This window comes from Sporothrix schenckii (assembly GCF_000961545.1).
Source record: "Sporothrix schenckii 1099-18 chromosome Unknown Cont44, whole genome shotgun sequence".
NCBI classification, from domain to species: domain Eukaryota; kingdom Fungi; phylum Ascomycota; class Sordariomycetes; order Ophiostomatales; family Ophiostomataceae; genus Sporothrix; species Sporothrix schenckii.
The window spans coordinates 3,930,097-3,947,475 of NW_015971145.1; the positions used below are offsets into that span (position 1 = coordinate 3,930,097).

At 55.3% G+C, this 17,379-nt stretch overlaps 6 protein-coding genes across 6 annotated transcripts; 3 read left to right on the forward strand and 3 right to left on the reverse strand.

Annotated features, from left to right (window-relative positions):
• Positions 1 to 2,476: 2,476 nt before the first annotated feature.
• SPSK_09802 (Cu/Zn superoxide dismutase) lies at positions 2,477 to 3,163 on the forward strand (the record flags this gene model as incomplete). The annotated part of the gene is made up of 3 exons (XM_016736372.1): positions 2,477 to 2,588; positions 2,642 to 2,821; positions 2,892 to 3,163. The coding sequence occupies 3 exons, from the start codon at positions 2,477 to 2,479 to the stop codon at positions 3,161 to 3,163; spliced, it is 564 nt and encodes a 187-aa protein (XP_016588013.1).
• Positions 3,164 to 4,833: 1,670 nt separating this feature from the next.
• On the forward strand, positions 4,834 to 7,553 carry SPSK_08520 (uncharacterized protein; the record flags this gene model as incomplete). Its single annotated transcript, XM_016735113.1, has 2 exons — positions 4,834 to 5,849; positions 5,915 to 7,553. 2 exons carry the CDS (start codon positions 4,834 to 4,836, stop codon positions 7,551 to 7,553), a joined length of 2,655 nt encoding a protein of 884 aa, XP_016588014.1.
• A 910-nt stretch (positions 7,554 to 8,463) lies between these two features.
• Positions 8,464 to 10,025, reverse strand: SPSK_09117 (uncharacterized protein; the record flags this gene model as incomplete). Its single annotated transcript, XM_016735696.1, has 2 exons — positions 8,464 to 8,602; positions 8,629 to 10,025. 2 exons carry the CDS (start codon positions 10,023 to 10,025, stop codon positions 8,464 to 8,466), a joined length of 1,536 nt encoding a protein of 511 aa, XP_016588015.1.
• Positions 10,026 to 11,093: 1,068 nt separating this feature from the next.
• Positions 11,094 to 11,403, reverse strand: SPSK_10102 (small nuclear ribonucleoprotein F; the record flags this gene model as incomplete). Its single annotated transcript, XM_016736658.1, has 2 exons — positions 11,094 to 11,151; positions 11,204 to 11,403. The coding sequence occupies 2 exons, from the start codon at positions 11,401 to 11,403 to the stop codon at positions 11,094 to 11,096; spliced, it is 258 nt and encodes an 85-aa protein (XP_016588016.1).
• Positions 11,404 to 13,234: 1,831 nt separating this feature from the next.
• SPSK_09195 (transaldolase) lies at positions 13,235 to 14,683 on the forward strand (the record flags this gene model as incomplete). The annotated part of the gene is made up of 6 exons (XM_016735772.1): positions 13,235 to 13,273; positions 13,325 to 13,444; positions 13,490 to 13,508; positions 13,592 to 13,603; positions 13,683 to 13,966; positions 14,063 to 14,683. 6 exons carry the CDS (start codon positions 13,235 to 13,237, stop codon positions 14,681 to 14,683), a joined length of 1,095 nt encoding a protein of 364 aa, XP_016588017.1.
• Positions 14,684 to 15,270: 587 nt separating this feature from the next.
• SPSK_08744 (uncharacterized protein) lies at positions 15,271 to 17,379 on the reverse strand (the record flags this gene model as incomplete). Its single annotated transcript, XM_016735332.1, has 1 exon — positions 15,271 to 17,379. One exon carries the CDS (start codon positions 17,377 to 17,379, stop codon positions 15,271 to 15,273), a length of 2,109 nt encoding a protein of 702 aa, XP_016588018.1.

The following is a 17,379-nucleotide window of genomic DNA, read 5'->3' on the forward strand; positions in this document are numbered from 1 at the left end:
GAATTCCACCAGCTGCAAGAAACGCAGGAATGTCAAAGTGGAAGGACCACTCCTCAACACTCTGGTGGTGCCTTCCCTGCCTAGGCCGCCAGGGATTCGGACGACGGAAGGAAACAAAAAAGGAGGAAACAACACGAGGCCATTGTGAGCCAATCGCAGCGTGTGGACGCCGGCCAAGTTGAGTTCTTCCACAAGCCTGCGCAGGTCTACCACCGCCTAACCAAGTCGCTCGTCCTGCAGCTTCCGTAGCAGCCGGGAGCACTGGCGCATTCCGCTTTGCGATTCAGTGGATGCCACCGTTGTCACCTTTCCTACGTAGGCGGTCCTTCCATTTCCTCGGCATGGTCCAAGAGACGATAGCACCTTCCTTACATGTCAATATGTTTACTCGGCTAGAAGGAAAGAACAACGCGATTTGCAGGAAGCAGCGAAGTACGATGTTGTAAACGCAAAGTGGCCACTGCTCCGGCAGCGAGAAAAGGAAAGAGGCATCACCGAGACTCGTCCTGGGCTTATGTGAACAATAGCCCTTTGCCATTGACTCTGCGAAATACAATTTGGCCGCGATACGGCGACTCACTCCGTCTCGATGCTGTTTCGCCATTCTGCAAGAAGCGCCCCACGACCGGCCGCTCGTAGGGCTGGAAGCCTCACGCAACCAGGATGAACCAATGTTCTGCTGCAGATATTGAACAAACCAGGAACGAGTCTGCTTTCTCTAGTTCTTGAGGCCAGTGGTGGTCATTGCAAAAATGTTAAGCCCCCTATTTCCTTTTTACACACTGACAGCAAACATGTTACAGAATACGGAGCTGCATACGGAGTCGCTCCTCCTGCCGACAAAGAAAGGATCAAACATCAAACACATCAGCAGGGGCCGAGCTGTTTTGTCCTTGCACACCATCCCCGAAACGAATCTTGGCCGTTTCCGCTTGTGCTGTTACTGACGGTTGTGCCAAGAGAAGTCTTGGATCAAAAAAAAAAGTACAACTCAATACTCCGTACAGTTACGGTGCACTTTGCAACTCTCGTCATCTTTGGATATTTCGCACTCACTTCAAGGTACATGATTTGGTTCGACAAGTGACAATTCTGACTTCAATGATGATTTTCACCCAGTACCCAGTCTGGCCGTTTTGACCGCTTTCATCGCTCCGAATTCATGAGATCCAACAACATTCTTCAGCAGGTAGAGCGAGGTAGCATATGTGGTGTACGTCGTAGTATTCTTACAGCCGAAAGCAAACATCTTGTTTGCCCGTTGACGGACTTGATGGTCCAATTGAAGCTGTCAAGACAGAATCAGCCACTTTTACACATCTTGCTGAAGCCCATGGCTTGAATAGACAGCAGCTGTGATTCCGCACCTATTCGCGGTACTGGAGTGCAATTACCCGATGGCAGTCGATGTGTAAAGCGCCGTCTAGCGGTCTTTGCCGCTGACAAATAAGTGCGCCATAACAGCCCCGCCTTGACGTAAATGACGACAACGGTAAGGCCCAACTGGCCCCCCCCCCCCCCAAGCACGCACTTTCTTGCCGTTGTTCGTGCGCGCCACGGTCGCGACGCGGGGCACCTTGTGGGCGGCATCTTGGGCGGGGAGGGGAGCTCTTGCCCCCAAAGCGCGCCGAAATAGCCCCAAAACGGGCAGCTTCAGCGAATCGTCGAGGGAAACAGCAGGAGCTACCATTCGCTCCTGGGCAAGCTGGGCAACCTCGGATCTCCGATATTGGCCCGTTGCCCTCGCTTTCCCTGCTGTTCCGTCCGTGACGAGCGTTGGCCTTCCCAATCCCCGCCCACTTCTTCGCCGGTTCCCTACTTCCCAGTCGCTCTTGCCTCTCTTCTCTCTCCTTCCTCTTTCTCCTCTTTCCTCCCTCTTCCTTCCTCGAAAGGCATCATCTCGAACTCCAATTCGCTTTTGGAACCAACTTTTGTTCTTTTTTGTCCACTCTCTCTCTCTCTCTTCCAATCCATACTCTTCAACCGTCAAAATGGTCAAGGCTGGTAAGCTTGCACCCCTCCTTTTCATTTGCTCCGCCTCTTCCGAACGTCAATCCCAAAGCTCTTGAACCATTGCCTCCATTGCCTCCGTTGCCTCCAAGCCAATTCATGACAAGGCAAGGGGAAATGGGGAGGGCGGTAATGGGCTTTATATATCCCAAATGGCCACACACAATCCCACGTTCGGCCCAATGTGATCCCTGTCAATCCGTCCAACCTGAGCACTTTATGAGCAGAAACTCCCCTCAAAAATGCGTCGTTACCGTGTCCGGCAACTCGAGTGAGCAAGTTTTAAGCTTCCAAGTGGCGCGCTGCCGGGCCCGGCGATCCATCATCCGTCCACCATCCGCCTAGACAACACCTTGATGGACAGTTTCCACTGCATCGTGGTGTGCGGCTGTGCGGCTGTGCATGTCTTTGCCTCTTGACTTTACTTGCTCGTGCCCCCGTTACATCCTGATAGCAGCCTTGCCATATGCAGGTAGCCGCCCATCCGGGTAGTCGGGAGATGGATTGCATTGAGCGTGGAGGGGGGTGCATCCAACACGTCCTCGATGCTGGGGACTGCGCATCCATTATTTTGTTTTGTGACCCGATCTATGCAATGGGCCCGACTCATCCGTACTAACACTGCCACCAGTTGCTGTCCTCCGTGGCGATGCCAAGGTGTCGGGTACCGTCACCTTTGAGCAGGACTCCGAGTCCGCGCCGACCCGTATCACCTACGACCTGACCGGCAACGACGCCAACGCCGAGCGCGGCTTCCACATCCACACCTTTGGTGACAACACCAACGGCTGCACGTCGGCCGGTCCTCACTGTAAGCCTCTTTTGGTAGTCGCCGTCACATGCTCTTCTTCTTCCTCCTCGTTCCGCCACTGACAGACCAGTCAACCCGCACGGCAAGACCCACGGTGCCCCGACCGACGAGGCCCGCCACGTCGGTGACCTCGGCAACGTCAAGACCGACGGCCAGGGCAACGCCAAGGGTACCCTTGAGGATTCCCTCGTCAAGCTGATTGGCCCCGAGAGCGTCATCGGCCGCACCGTCGTCGTCCACGCCGGCACCGACGACCTCGGCAAGGGTGGCAACGAGGAGTCCCTCAAGACTGGCAACGCCGGTCCCCGCCCCGCTTGCGGCGTCATTGGCATCTCTAACTAAGTTGTCACGTCCTATCATTGTCGTGTAGGCAAGTCGGCATAGTAGAGAAAAGGATGACAAAAGACACAACCAAAAAAAATGGAAGTGGAAAACAAATCAGAATGGAAACCAGGTTATCTGGGCAAAGAGGAACAGCAGCAAGGCGGGCGCTCTTGAGACAGAGAGCTTGCCGTCAGCAGTCTCTACACAGATTAGGAATCTATTGCGAATGTCTTTCCCGAACCATCACAGGAGCAGCCCAACTAGTTGCCACGTACGTCGGACATCGTGACTTCCATTGCTTGCTAACATAGTATGACCAAGAGTCCAATTCATGGTACGCTGTCACGCGGCCACCCTTTGTGCAGCAATCGTAATACTCCAATTGTCGTACACATATCCAGACACGGCTCAAGGCTCAGCTGCACATTATTGGTCATCACAAGACATACTTCGTACAACAAGACGGGCTACGGGGTCATATTAATGATACAATTATTTTCGTTCGTGTACACAGTAGGAACACACTTAGGCCACTGCCAGAAGGACAAGCTATTGAGACGGAGGGGTCGCATTGCGTCTATGGTGGGGTAGGCAGAGCAAGCTGCTTCGTAACTAGCGTGGAGGAGCTTAGACTCCACTTTTTCGCCTGCGGCCACTGTAAAGCACACTGTCCTTTCTGGCCCTGCTTGCAACACAGTTTGGTCGCCGCTTCCCCACAAAACGCTTTTTAACCCCCTCTCCGTGCTTGCTCGTGGCCAACAAGCCCTTTTCTTTTTGAGGAAGGCACGAGCAAATCATCCAAAAAATAAAATACCAAACTGACCCTTCCTTCCCCTCAACAGCCGTCCTTCAGGGCCAGGCACGCGAACGGGGCTGCTCTTTCCTCCCCTTTCGTTCCATTGGGAACTGTGTCCACAACGGAAACAGGCAAGTGCCATCTAGAACCTCAGTAATTATGTAGACGTAGAAGGCACGAGAGAAGGAAACAGAAGCAGCACAAGATAGTCGCTATTGAGGGACGATTGTGGCAGGTCCCTGTCGCACCCTGGAAACAGCTGTTGCTTCCCGCAACTCCACGCCAACAACTTCCTGCCACGAACGTCACTTTGGAACGTCTGTCCTTTGTGGCCCCTCGTCCACTTCCTTTCCTCTTCTCAACCACAACCACAACCTTATTTTTTTTCTTTCTCTTCTTCACCGCAACCTCCGTCTCTCTTGTCGGTTCCTGTTTGACCAATACTTGGCCTTTCTTTTTTTTGCCTCGTACTCTTCTCGTCTTCGTCTGGTCATACTCGTCGATTGTTTAGCATTTTTACAGTAAACATCTTTGTTGACATCTTTCAAGAGCAATTGTAAGTCCCAGAACATCTTCCTTGTCTCACATTACAGCTTGACTCTTCCTCGAATTTGGCGGGAACGGATTGTCCCAATGGCTTGTTCTGTGTCTCGGCTCCAAGGGTTGCCAAGCGGTTGTCCCCTTGCACAAGAGCTCCTGTATCAATGGCGGTGAGCTGGTGCAACACGATGCCACCACCAGCTCTGGTTCGAACACAATCTGCGCTGCTGTCATGGTTGCACAGACGCGAAGCACTCGAGCTTGTTTGTTCTTTTGTCTGCCTTGTTTCCAGCTAACCACGGCATCTGTCTTGGTCAAATAGAGGCTCTCCCCGCACCGTACACTTTCGACCATGGGTTTCATTGCCAACGTCAAGACCGTCCTTAGCGGCGACACCCTCGTCCTGACGAGCCCCAACAACCCGAACCTCGAGCGGACCTTCTCTCTTGCCTTTGTCACCGCGCCCCGCCTCAGCAGAGACAACGAGGAGCCCTTTGCCTTCGCGTCACGCGAGCACCTCCGTTCTCTCGTCATCGGCAAGCAAGTCGAATGCACCGTGCTGTACACCGTCCCCGGCTCCAATCGCGAATATGGCAGTGCTGTGATTGCCAATGGCCCCAAGCTGCCCGATGCCCTGGTTGAGGCTGGTTGGGTCAAGGTCCGTGAGGAGGCCGGCAGAAAGGAGGACAAGGAGGAGGTCGTCGAGCAGATCAGCAACCTGCGCAACCTCGAGTCCCAGGCGCACGCCAGCGGTCTCGGCCTGTTCTCGGGCGCCGACGGCACCATTGAGGTCCAGAACGACCTCGGTGGCCCCAACTTCCTCAAGGAGTGGAAGGGCAAGACCGTGGACGGCATTATTGAGCGCGTCTACTCGGGCGACCGCCTGCTTGTCCGCCTTCTCCTGTCCGACAAGAAGCACGCGCAGGTCGTGACCCTCGTGGCCGGCATCCGCACCCCCGCCACCGAGCGCAGCAATCCGACCACTGGCCAGACCCAGCCGGCGGAGGAGTACGGCAAGGAGGCACAGCAGTTCGTTGAGCAGCGGCTACAGCAGCGCCAAGTTAAGATCCACATTGTCGGCGCCAGTCCCCAGGGCCAGCTCGTCGCTACCGTCCTGCACCCGCGCGGTAACATTGCCGTCTTCCTGCTGCAAGAGGGTCTCGCTCGTTGCAACGACTTCCACTCCACCATGCTCGGCGAGGGCATGCCTGCTCTGCGCGCTGCCGAGAAGCAGGCTCAGGACGGGAAGAAGCGTCTCCACAAGAACCACGTCGCCAAAGCCTCGGAGGGCCACCTGGATGTGACTGTGACGAAGGTCATTGGCGCCGATACCATTATTGTTCGCGACAAATCCGGCCCCGAAAAGCGGTGCGTTTGTACACATTTCCCGACACAGCATGCCCTTGGGTGTCACATACTAACAAAATGTATAGCGTCCAGCTGAGCAGCATCCGCGGCCCGCGGACGAACGAGGCTTCCGAGGCACCGTTCCGGGAGGAGGCCAAGGAGTTCCTGCGCAAGAAGATCATTGGCAAGCACGTCCGTGTCACGGTTGACGGCTCGCGGCCAGCCTCGGAGGGCTTCGAGGCGAAGGACGTCGCCACCGTAACACAGAATGGCAAGAACATCAACCTGGCTATTGTCCAGGAGGGCTACGCCTCGGTTATTCGCCACCGCAAGGACGACACCGACCGTGCGCCCAACTACGACGAACTGCTCGCAGCACAGGAGACTGCCAAGGAGGAGAAGAAGGGTATGTGGTCGGGCAAAGCACCAAAGGTCAAGCAGTACACCGATGCTTCCGAGACCCTACAGCGCGCAAAGATCCAGGCCGCAGCTCTGCAGCGGCAAAAGAAGGTCCCTGGCATCGTCGATTTCTGCAAGTCTGGTTCACGGTTCACCGTCATTGTCCCCCGCGAGGGCATCAAGCTGACCCTGGTGCTCGCGGGCATCCGTGCGCCCCGTGCCCCCGGCCGCAACTCCCAGGAAAAGGGCGAGCCGTTTGGTGAGGAGGCGCTTGAGCTGGCGAATCGGCGGTGCAACCAGCGCGACTGCGAGATTGACGTGCTGGACGTCGACAAGACGGGTGGTTTCATCGGCGAGCTGTTCATCAACCGTGAGAGCTTTGCCAAGGTTCTTGTTGAGGAGGGTCTGGCGTCGGTGCACCAGTACTCGGCAGAAAAGTCAGGCAACGCGGCCGAGCTGAATGCTGCGGAGAAGCGCGCCAAGGAGGCCCGCAAAGGCCTGTGGCACGACTGGGACCCTTCGCAGGACGAGGTTGCCGAGGAGGCTAGCAGCCATGCAAACGGCGGCGGTGGGGCGGCGAGCAGCGAAGGCACGACCCTGACGCAGCGGCCGCAGGACTACCGTGACATTGTCGTGACGAACATTGATGCCAACGGACGGCTGAAGATTCAGGAGATTGGCAAGGGCACTGCGGCGCTCGAGACGCTGACAAGTGAGTTCCGCAAGTTCCACCTGGACAGCAAGAACAACGTCTCCATCGGCACCAGCCCCAAGGCGGGCGACTTTGTATCGGCCAAGTTCTCCGAGGACGGCCAGTGGTACCGTGCCAAGATCCGGTCCAACGACCGCACTGCCAAGGTCGCCGAGGTCGTCTACATTGACTATGGCAACTCGGAGAAGATCCCCTGGTCGCAGTTGCGGCCGCTGGACCAGACCAAGTTTGGCATTCAGCGCCTCAAGTCGCAGGCCACCGACGCTGTGCTGTCGTTTGTGCAGCTGCCGACAGGTTCCGACTACTTCCGCGACGCCGTCAACTTCATCGCCGACTGCACGGCCGAGCCGCTCGTGGGCAGCTACGACTTTGTGGACGCCAAGGAGGGTCTCAGCTACATCACCATCTACGACCCCAAGACAGGCAGCGACCGCAATGCGTCGCTGAACCGCGAGGTACTGCTCAACGGCCACGGCCTGGTGCCGCGCAAGCTCAAGACGTGGGAGCGTAGCAGTGTGTTTGAGCCGACGCTCAAGGCGCTGCGCGAGGCCGAGAAGGAGGCCAAGGAGAACAAGTACGGCATGTGGGAGTACGGCGACATCACTGAGGATTAAGTGTTGTGGGCCAATGTTGTCCGATGATGAGCTACATTCTCCCCTTCTGTCTCTTTTACTTTTGTTGCCTTTGGTCGTTTCTATTTACAAAAAAATGAGGGGACATTGGTTGACTATTTCCCAATTCCGGTTGCATTGGTCACTATTTTGCTTCATTTTTTGGGGGGCATTTTTGGTTGACGTTGTTTTGACTCTGGATTGGGATTCATAATAAAGCTGGCGAAAAGTTGCAGGGAAAGAACACCACTGGTGGTCCATGATTCAAAGCAGGCAAAAACCCATTTTCTGAAGCAAGCATGTTTTTTTTTTTTGATAACGGTACCCCATAAATAACGACTCGTGATGAAAGTTGTATGAGCCAGCTACAAAGCAAGACCGGAAAAGTTTGGTAATAAAATCAACGGCGCAATACAAACTATTCAGTAAAAATTAAACCAGAGCAGTAAAAATAAAATAAAAGGAACGAAGATCCATCAAAAAGCAACGAAAATAAAGAAAATAAAATAAAGCGGCCCCTTAAAATAGTATCTCGAAGAGAAATTGGTCGTTAGCAAACGAACGAGATATATGGCATATTGCCAAAACAAAAAAAGAGAAGAATATTAAAATAGAATGAAAATGACTACAAGGACCCATGTGCCATGACATTTATGTTCCTGTTGGCCACTGTTGAAACGCTCCTCTCCTCGTCTTCTCATCTTGTCACCTGGTCAATGACGAAAGCATTAACATGCTCGCTTGTTTCCCGGCGGCTCTCTCTTTCCTGCTGATCTCCAGACGCATGCATTTCTCCTGGTAAGCTCTATACTCCTTCTCGCTTTTCTCCACTAAGTTGAGCATTGGGTCCTCGGCCGATGTTGAACGACGATACGGCCGAGGTGCTACACCCTGTGGATTCTGCGACAGAAGCTTACTCGCTTTCACAAGTGCTGTTGTCGCAGATGGCCACGGTGCTGGTCGCGGTACCACTAGGGCTGATGTCTGACTTGCCACTGAAGGCGAACGAGCCGGTGTATTGGGCGCTGGTCTGGCAGTAGACGGCTTTCGTTCTGTTGGGAGAGAGCGCCGGGCGGACTCTACCACAGAAGAAACAGCAGTCAAGGCGCCGCTGTCCTCAGACTTGATAGTCTTGGCTTTCTTGTGGCTTATTGTAGAGGCAGCTGCACTGGACGGGAGGGGCCGTTTGGTGCGAATCGTACCTGCCGGAGGTAGAGTCATAATGGGCTTGGTAGGTGCACCGCCTTCTATTTTTATCTCGACGCCGGGAACGAGCTTCGGACCGGGTAGTGAAGACTTGCCACCGCCTTCATTCGGTTCTGACTTTTGCTTCATCATGTTCTGCATCGCATCCATCATGGCCGGGCCCATGCCTGCTTGGCCCATGTCTCCCTGTCCCATCGCCATTGGCATGAACACGACGGGTACCGAACAAAAGACAATATTGGATGGTCCAGGCAGCGTCGGCGAGGCTGATGGTGAGGTTGGGCTGTTGCCAAAGCCTATCATGCGACGCATCACCTCTGGTAGGAAGCTAAAGTCTATGCCTCCGAAAGCACCACCGCCCGGATTGCCACCATGTCCAAGTTTGCTGTTTTGGTTGCTGTTGCTATTGCAGCTGCTGGTGCCAGCCACTCGCATTTTCTGCAGAAATTGAGCCGTTGCCTGACGTACCTGGTTGTCTACCTGCGATGCTATCGCATCACGCTCAGCAAAGACAACACCATCTCCGTCGCCACGGAACTCGTCGTCGTCTCCATGGTCGTCTCCGCCGCCATTCGACCACGACGAGGCCCACGACCCCGTCTCGGTTCCATTGAAAGACATCTCGCTTGCTCCATCGGTACCATCGTCTGTATCCGATCCTTGGCCGCTGGGTCCTCGCTCCCAGGTGCTGGGTTCGTCGGGAAAGAAGGCGTCCTGAATACGCCCGGCCATGGCCAGCGCTTTGAACAGTGTCGCCGGGATCTCGAGGTTGCCGTTGACGAGACGGAACACACGCATCATTGTGGCCGAGGGCAGGCTGCAGACTTCCTTGTCTGCGTCCTCATCCCCATCGTCATATTCATTCTTGACCACGAGGTCGTCATGTTCCTCGCCACGACCAAGCTTGCGGAGGTAGTTGGCTGCCTTGATACGGACCCGCCGGAACGGCGTCGACGCACCCAGCGACGCAGCCGTGTTGTGGTGCTGCCAGTAATCGCACAAGGCGTGCAGCACGGCCTCAAACTGGGCCGGGTGCTTCCAATGTGGGATTAGGATGCCGAGACGGCGGTAGGTTTCGGTATCGGTGCTGAGGCCTTTGCGGGCGATGCGAGCGGTGGCCGTGCGCAAGAGCGAGCGTTGGGCATGAAAGATATCCTGGGGCAGAGGAGTGGCATCGTGGGCAATGCTACGAAGCTCGTCCAAGGTACAAGTGAAGGACACCTCAATGGCCGGGTGGTGCTGCATGTAGTCGTGGTCGTCATCGTCCATGGTGATGCCTGTAGACGTCGAATGAAAGAGAGAGAGATGTGAAGAGGAGAGTGGGTGAAGTGGATGCTTGGAGACATATGGCTGAGAGAGTACGTTCAGAGTAGAAGGAAGAAACTAAAAGAAGAGTTGACACATGATGAGGTTGTCACAGAGAGAGCAGAAGAGATCCGGTATGGTACGAAAGAAATAACATGGGACGAACGAAGGAGAGTTCGGCCGTCTGTGCTCGGAGAGGACATACTACCATTCCAGGTGCCTGAGATGAGTGTGATGGTTAAACGTACGAGTATATGAGACGACGTTAAACAGAATAAAATGGCATTTGAGTGAAATGTGGATTGAGAATCGCGACAAGGCCGAGAAATCCACGTCTCTCACATTGCCATATATATTATTTAACTGTTGTCGCATTTGCCGATTGCCGATTGCCGTTCTCATGAATCTCATCTCATCACTCGTTTACATCTGAGACTGACAATACTGGGAAAGTAGACCATGCAACACAGGCGCCTCAAAAGAGTCCAAGATTTGAGGAGAATCCGGCACCCTGTCCCGTCTCATATCACATCGCCATCACTGGCAAGCATCTGTAAACACCACATACCACGACCTACGTGGACAATTAGTTAAATAGAATAAAGATGCAAAGTAACGATTCCTTTTTTGACGCCTTGCCTGGTAGTGAAACGAGCAAAGAAAAGAAGACGAAGAAACAGAAAGCCAACAATGCTGCCGGGGCAAAATGGTGACAAGCAAAAAGCCTGGCAAATAAACAAGGTTTTGCCAAAACAAATAACGCCAGTTGTTCTCCAAAGAACTGATATCTCGTCGTTCCATCCCGAGCCGCGTATGTGTCGCCCCCCGCTATCAAGGCATTGGCCACTGCCGTGTACACGATCTGCGTCGGGGCGACTGGTAAGCAGTTGTAACGGCCGCGGCAACTGTTGTATTCCGGGCGGCCGCCCCGTTCGTGTCGTTGATCGCGCCCGTGGCTGCTCCGCCGTGGGTTCGGCTCAACTCGTTCGCTCGCCCGCACACCGTCCGTTTGTATGTTGTCCCCCGTCGCGTCTAGTCCTCCATTTTCGTATCCTTGTCGTCGCCGCGAATCCACAGCACGTTGTTGCACCTGCTTGTTAGCGTTGCTCCTCCGTATGGACAAAGGGAGGGGGTCTGCTTACCGAATGAGAACCTGGCCCAGCTGGCCAGTGCTCTCGCCGTCAATGTACTCCTCCGTGTCGGACAGCTGCAGGTTCATGTAGCTGTCAATCGACACGAGCGCGCCCTTGTATTCCGTCTCGCCCCACTTGAGCCGCACGGCGACCGGCTTGCCTACGAGCTCCTGGAGCATCGGGCGGGGGTTGACGGGCATGAAGCTCATGGCGGCGGTGGCGAAGGCGAAGGCAGATGGGCGGTGTGAATAGAAAGGTGTCGGTGTGGTCGTGCCTGAAGGTGAGGATGCTTCCGTTTTTGCGCCGAACGGGGTATTATGCAACGACGCGATGTTGGCAATTGGAGCACAGGCCGATATTTTTCTTGGGACAAAAAGTGGGACCGTCCGTAGTCGAACCTAACTGCTGGTTTTGTATTGTCACCTGGCAGAGAGTTCGTGGCAGCTGACATAAGCTGTCAACTCTACAGAACCGTGCTTGTCGGTGTTCTGGTGGAGATCACCAAAAGAAGGTGGGGGGAGGCGCCATGGAGAGCTTGAGGGCGTGTGAGCGCAATGGGTCCTGCCAAAATAGTGTTGACCCCTCCCCCGCCAAACACTTTCCGCGCAGCCGACCACAGGTGAAGAAGGAAGGCGCCAACCAGCCAAGTTCCCAACAAAATGGAGCTCATATGACAGAAGTAGCGCGCTGGCCAAGGAATGCGAAAAGGCCGCAAATAGGAGGCTTTACAGCGACGGTTTCTACGACACATTTTGTATGCTTAAGCTATGGTAATGCATTCGAGGAAAGTTCTTGATGTCGGATGGACCCCGAACAGCCAAGGCAAATGCTCCGCAAAACGCTTCAGCATTTGTTACAGAGCTCGTCGGCTGGTTGGCATGGGCCTCTTTTCCGGTTTGATTGCATCTTCAGTATGCCCATACTGGCCTATTGTCCAGAAATACTGTATCTAATGGACACATTTACGTTTGTTTATATCTAAACAGCTTATCAAGCAGGACGCAGGCAACGTATATACATACGTGACAGCTGTGGGGAGCTGAATAAGAACAGAGGTAGTAACACAGGAAGACGACTTGCCATTGGAGGCAGGAGCCAGGGGCACAGAATGCCATAGTTGGACGAATTGACCAAAATTGACCAACTAGTAAGGAATTGTAAGACGTGACGAAGCCGTGGAAAGAACGAACATCCGACGCGTCAGTAATTACAATATAAGATGAGAGCATGCGTAGAAGAGGCTGCCAAAGCTTCCGTTTACGAATTTGCTAAGCAATGACAATTCTGACAAAACGGTAGCCTTTTGGTTTTATCCGGAAATTTTTATCGGGTCATCCGTAGCATGGAAGTCGCGGGACGAGGCGCGCAGTGTGTTTGGGGGCGTGGGCGCATTGGGTGGAATGGGTGGTCGGCTTGCCTCTGATCGCTCTTGCCCCAGCGAGACAGCACACGGCATACCGTAACAGCTACTTCCGGTCGCGGTGGACATCTTCGGACTCAATTCGGAAGTCTGAAATTACGAGCACTGGGGCGCTCTTTCCCCCAGGGGACAGACAGCACCAACGTGAACACAAAGAGAAATGTCACCTGTTTTCTGTTTCTGTTCTGCCGCGGAAAAGGCAGTTGCAAACTCCAATTTTGGAGAAAGAGCTCAAACGGTGCAGGTCAGAAGGTGCATTGCCCTGGTGCCGTCTCATAGAAAACCAGAAGGCGAGCCGGAAGGCAAGACAAGAGAGGGGCAAATTCCATGACGCCCATCGCCCCTCCTTTTTTCTGCGACACCACCCTCGTCCCGATACGGCAACAGCGTGAGAGAAATAATCCAGCGACCGGAGGAAACAGCGACGGTTATATTACCCACCAGCGCAAGGCCAAGCTCGTGAGCTTTTCCCAGGCCTTCCTTCTCTTTTCTTTCATTCCTCTTTTGTTTTTGTTCTTTCCCTCTTTCTTCCTTGTTTTTCTTTCTCATCCAAGATCCAACAATCACGAACTTTTCCCCAAGTTTCTCTCCCACCGCCACAATTCCTCCCACGATTCACAATGTCTAGCTCTCTTGACCAGCTTAAGGCCGCTGGCACGGTAAGCAACAGCATCACCTTCAATTTTCCACTATCGCCACCATGGTCGTAGCTGTGCTCTATCGACACCAATTCCTCCCGGGAAAATAGGGAAGCATGGCAGACGCCTCCTGGTGGTTGGAGCTTCAGCTTGATCGGCAATGCTTCTGTCGGGCCTCTCTTTTTGTCTTTTGTGAGAGCTTCCAAGCTAACCGAAGTCTTTTACTTGTGGGCATAGGTCGTCGTCTCCGACTCTGGTAGGTTGCGTCCCTCTATCCTGTTCTGCCGTTGGCTCTGATGTCATTTTATGTCGCAATTGGCTAACAACACTCATCTCTAGGTGACTTTGCTTGTTCGTGTCTCCCGTACCTATAATGCGCAATTGATATTTCCACAACACAGGACGCTTTGAACTCACACTCTTCTCGCAGCCATTGCCAAGTACAAGCCCCAGGATGCCACCACCAACCCCTCGCTGATTCTGGCCGCCTCCAAGAAGGCCGAGTACGCCAAGCTGATTGACGAGGCTGTTGCCATCGGCAAGAAGCAGGCGGGCAGTCTCGACGAGAAGGTCGATGCGACCCTCGACGCCATCCTGGTCGCGTTCGGCCGTGAGATCCTGAAGATCGTCCCCGGCCGTGTTTCCACCGAAGTTGACGCCCGCCTGTCCTTCGACACCAAGGCCTCCGTCGACAAGGCCCTGCACATCATTGACGTGCGTACACGCTTTGAGCGTTGCCTTTTGAGATTTGAGATTTGAGATTTGACTTGACCTCGAGGCGACAAAGGCTAACATATCTCGTCGCTGCAGCTGTACAAGGCCCAGGGCATCTCCAAGGACCGTGTCCTGATCAAGGTTGCCTCCACCTGGGAGGGTATCAAGGCCGCCGAGATCCTGCAGCGCGACCACGGCGTTAACACCAACCTGACGCTCATGTTCTCGCTGCCCCAGGCTATTGCCGCCGCCGAGGCCGGTGCTTTCCTGATCTCGCCCTTCGTTGGCCGTATCCTCGACTGGTACAAGGCCTCGACCGGCAAGACCTACTCCAAGGAGGAGGACCCGGGTGTCGCGTCCGTCCAGGCCATCTTCAACTACTACAAGAAGTACGGCTACAAGACCATCGTCATGGGCGCGTCGTTCCGCAACACCGGCGAGATCACCGAGCTGGCTGGCTGCGACTACCTGACCATCTCCCCCGCTCTGCTCGAGGAGCTCCTCAACTCCAACGAGGCTGTCCCCAAGAAGCTGGACGCCGCCGGTGCCGCCTCCCTCGACATCCCCAAGAAGACCTACATCTCCGACGAGGCCACCTTCCGCTTCGACTTCAACGAGGAGCAGATGGCCGTCGAGAAGCTGCGCGAGGGCATCAGCAAGTTCGCCGCTGACGCCGAGACGCTCAAGGGAATCATCAAGACCAAGCTGAGCGAATAAACGTGACGGCCTGACTTATGTTGGCGGTTTCTGAGTAGATGTGGTGACAGAAACGGGCGAGGCGGCGGAATATACACATACCAAAAAAATTGGAACACGGTATGTTCGGTACATACATTACATAACCCAAAATAAAGACTGGAATGGAACATAACCAAGGCGGCGAACAAAGGCGTCATCGTCTTGTAAATTGCCGAGAGAACGTTACGTAGAGCCCAGCCCTTTTGGTCTCTAGAGGGGTTTCATTCAAAAGGTACAAAGAAAAAAAAAAGTAGACTGTAAATATCCTGAAAATCCAACCCCAACGCCGAATATACAACATTAATAGCAACAAAAAAACCCGTAAGTGTCTGGTATTTGTCGAGATGCACGGTGGTCGTCGACTCTTTGAGAATATGTAGCCGAAAGAAAGCGGCCATTCCTGAGAAGACTCAATCAGGAAGTCGACAAATAAACAATATAGGCAAAAACAATGATGGCAAGATGCCACACATAAACGCGGGGGTATGCTGCTTTCGAGAAAAGGCCATCCAATGCTGAAATGTAACGAAAAAGGAGAGGTGGACGCAATTTGAGCAAGGTGCTCTCTAATCGGCATACTTCTTGGGCGCAATGGCTGGGCATGGCACCTGCTCGATGTGGTGCTTGACCACGCCGTCCTTGTCTGCCTCCACGACCAGCGCCGTCAGCTTGCCGCCGTAGACGGCGCCCGAGTCCAGGCCAAACGTGTATCCCGTGTCCTCCTCGGTAATCACGCTGCCACTGTTGGCGCCACTACTGCTGCTGCTGCTGCTGCTGAAGAGACTGAACAGGCCTGAAGGCACGGTCTCGGGCAGCAACAGGCCCGTGATGGCGTCGTGGCCGTAGACGACGGTCGTGCGGTTCGCCGGGTCCGCAATGGCGTGCTGCGCCTGGTTCCACACCGCCGCCCAGTGCACGCGATCCGTGCCTTCGCGGAAGTGGCCCTCAATGGGCAGCATGACCAGATCGGCCGGCTCGGGGTGGCCGTCGCCGGCACAGCTGCGGCGCGGTGTGCTACCGACCGGGCTGGGCCGGCGGGGGTGGTGCGGGTCGGCACCGTACGCAAGCTTCTGCAGGCGGTGGTACTCGGCCTCGATGCGGCCGTGGGGCACGCTGATGTGGTCGGTGTTCCTGAGGCGGCCGCGGGCCTTGGAGCGCACCCGCGCCTCGGCGATCAGGTGGGCGCGCTCGTGCCGCACCTCGTCGGCCGGGTGCACGAGGCTGCGCATCACCATGACGGCATAGGGGTCCTGCTGCTCGAGGGGCACGTCCGGCACGAGCCCGGCGTGGACGACGACCACTTCGTTGTTGGCAAAGGGCGACTTCGCGTTGGCCTGCTGTGCGGCGGCCGAGAGGGAGACGGCGGCGGACGGCGCAATGGAGCCGAGTCGCAGGATGACGGGCCGCTCCGAGAGCCATTGGGCCTGCTCGTGCGTCAGGGTGGCGGCGGTGGCGCGCTCGGCCGAGTCACCGTGCGAAAAGGGGTTCTGCTCGAGTGGGTCGATGTTGAGCTCGGTGACCGCCTTGTCGTGGTCAATAGTGTCCTCCTCGCTCTCGTGATTCTTCTTGAGGCCCAAGAGTGCCAGAATGCCCTTGCCCTTCTTGGCATTCTCCTCTTTGAGGTCCATCTCCCGTTGCAGAGCAGCTTCGGCGCGCTCGATTTTTCCCTCGGCTTCAATGCTGGCCAGAGCCACAAGACGCGTCCGCTCGGCTTCCGCTTCGGTCTCGCCCTCGTTCACGGTCTCAGTTTCAGTGGTGTCGACGATCCCGGCAGGCGCCTTCTTTGGCTTGACCAGTGGCGGTTGGTATGCATCGGACGCGTGGAGCGATTGGTAGGCCACGAGCACACGGTCCTCATGGTTGCCGCGCACAGCGCTGGCGTCCAGCTCCATGGCCAGCTGCACAACGCCGGCGCTGTCGGGTCCCTTGTTGATCAGGTCACCGACAAGGATGAGGTGGTCGTTGCCAACCTTAAAATCGATCTTATCGAGCAGCTCCTCGAGCGGCTTGCGCTGGCCGTGCACGTCGCCGACAAAGACAAAGCGGCGGCGGCGCAAGAGGCCTGCGGGCGTGGAAAGCGTGGGGACACCGCCCTCATCCTTGCCGTCAACAATCAGCTCAACGGGCAGGTCGGCAATGACGTTGGTGAGGCCCTTGATGGGCGGGCGGGCGGTGGTGCCGTACTCCATAGCATCCATCGGTTTTTCCAGAAGCTCAGCGAGCGTGAGCTTCCTCGGCTTCGCGGGCTCCTCCTCCACCTTGTTCTTGTCCTTGGCCTTGGCCTTTTTGCTTGTCTTTGCGTCGTACTCTCTCTGGGCTGTCAGTTGGGTCTCCGTCTTCAGCGCATTCGGGATGTCTCCAAATGCTGCTGCCTCAGCCTTTTCTTCGGCCTCTTCTGCGGCCTCTTCGTCTTCGAGGTCAGTGTCGGAAGGGAGATTGGCGTCGGTCGTTCTGCCGGTGCCTCCTGCTGCTAAACCGGATTGTTTCTGGATTTTCCCTCCGAATATTATTTCGTCGCCTGCTATTAAGTCGTTGCCGGCTGGTGTCCCATGTCCTGCCGCTCCTGCTACGGGGTGGGCTCTGTGTTTTGCAGGGTCGACTTTGTCGGCTGGGGTGCTGGACGACATATACGGTGATGTCGCCTCATATTTAGACCGCTCGGGCGAGTAGGTCAT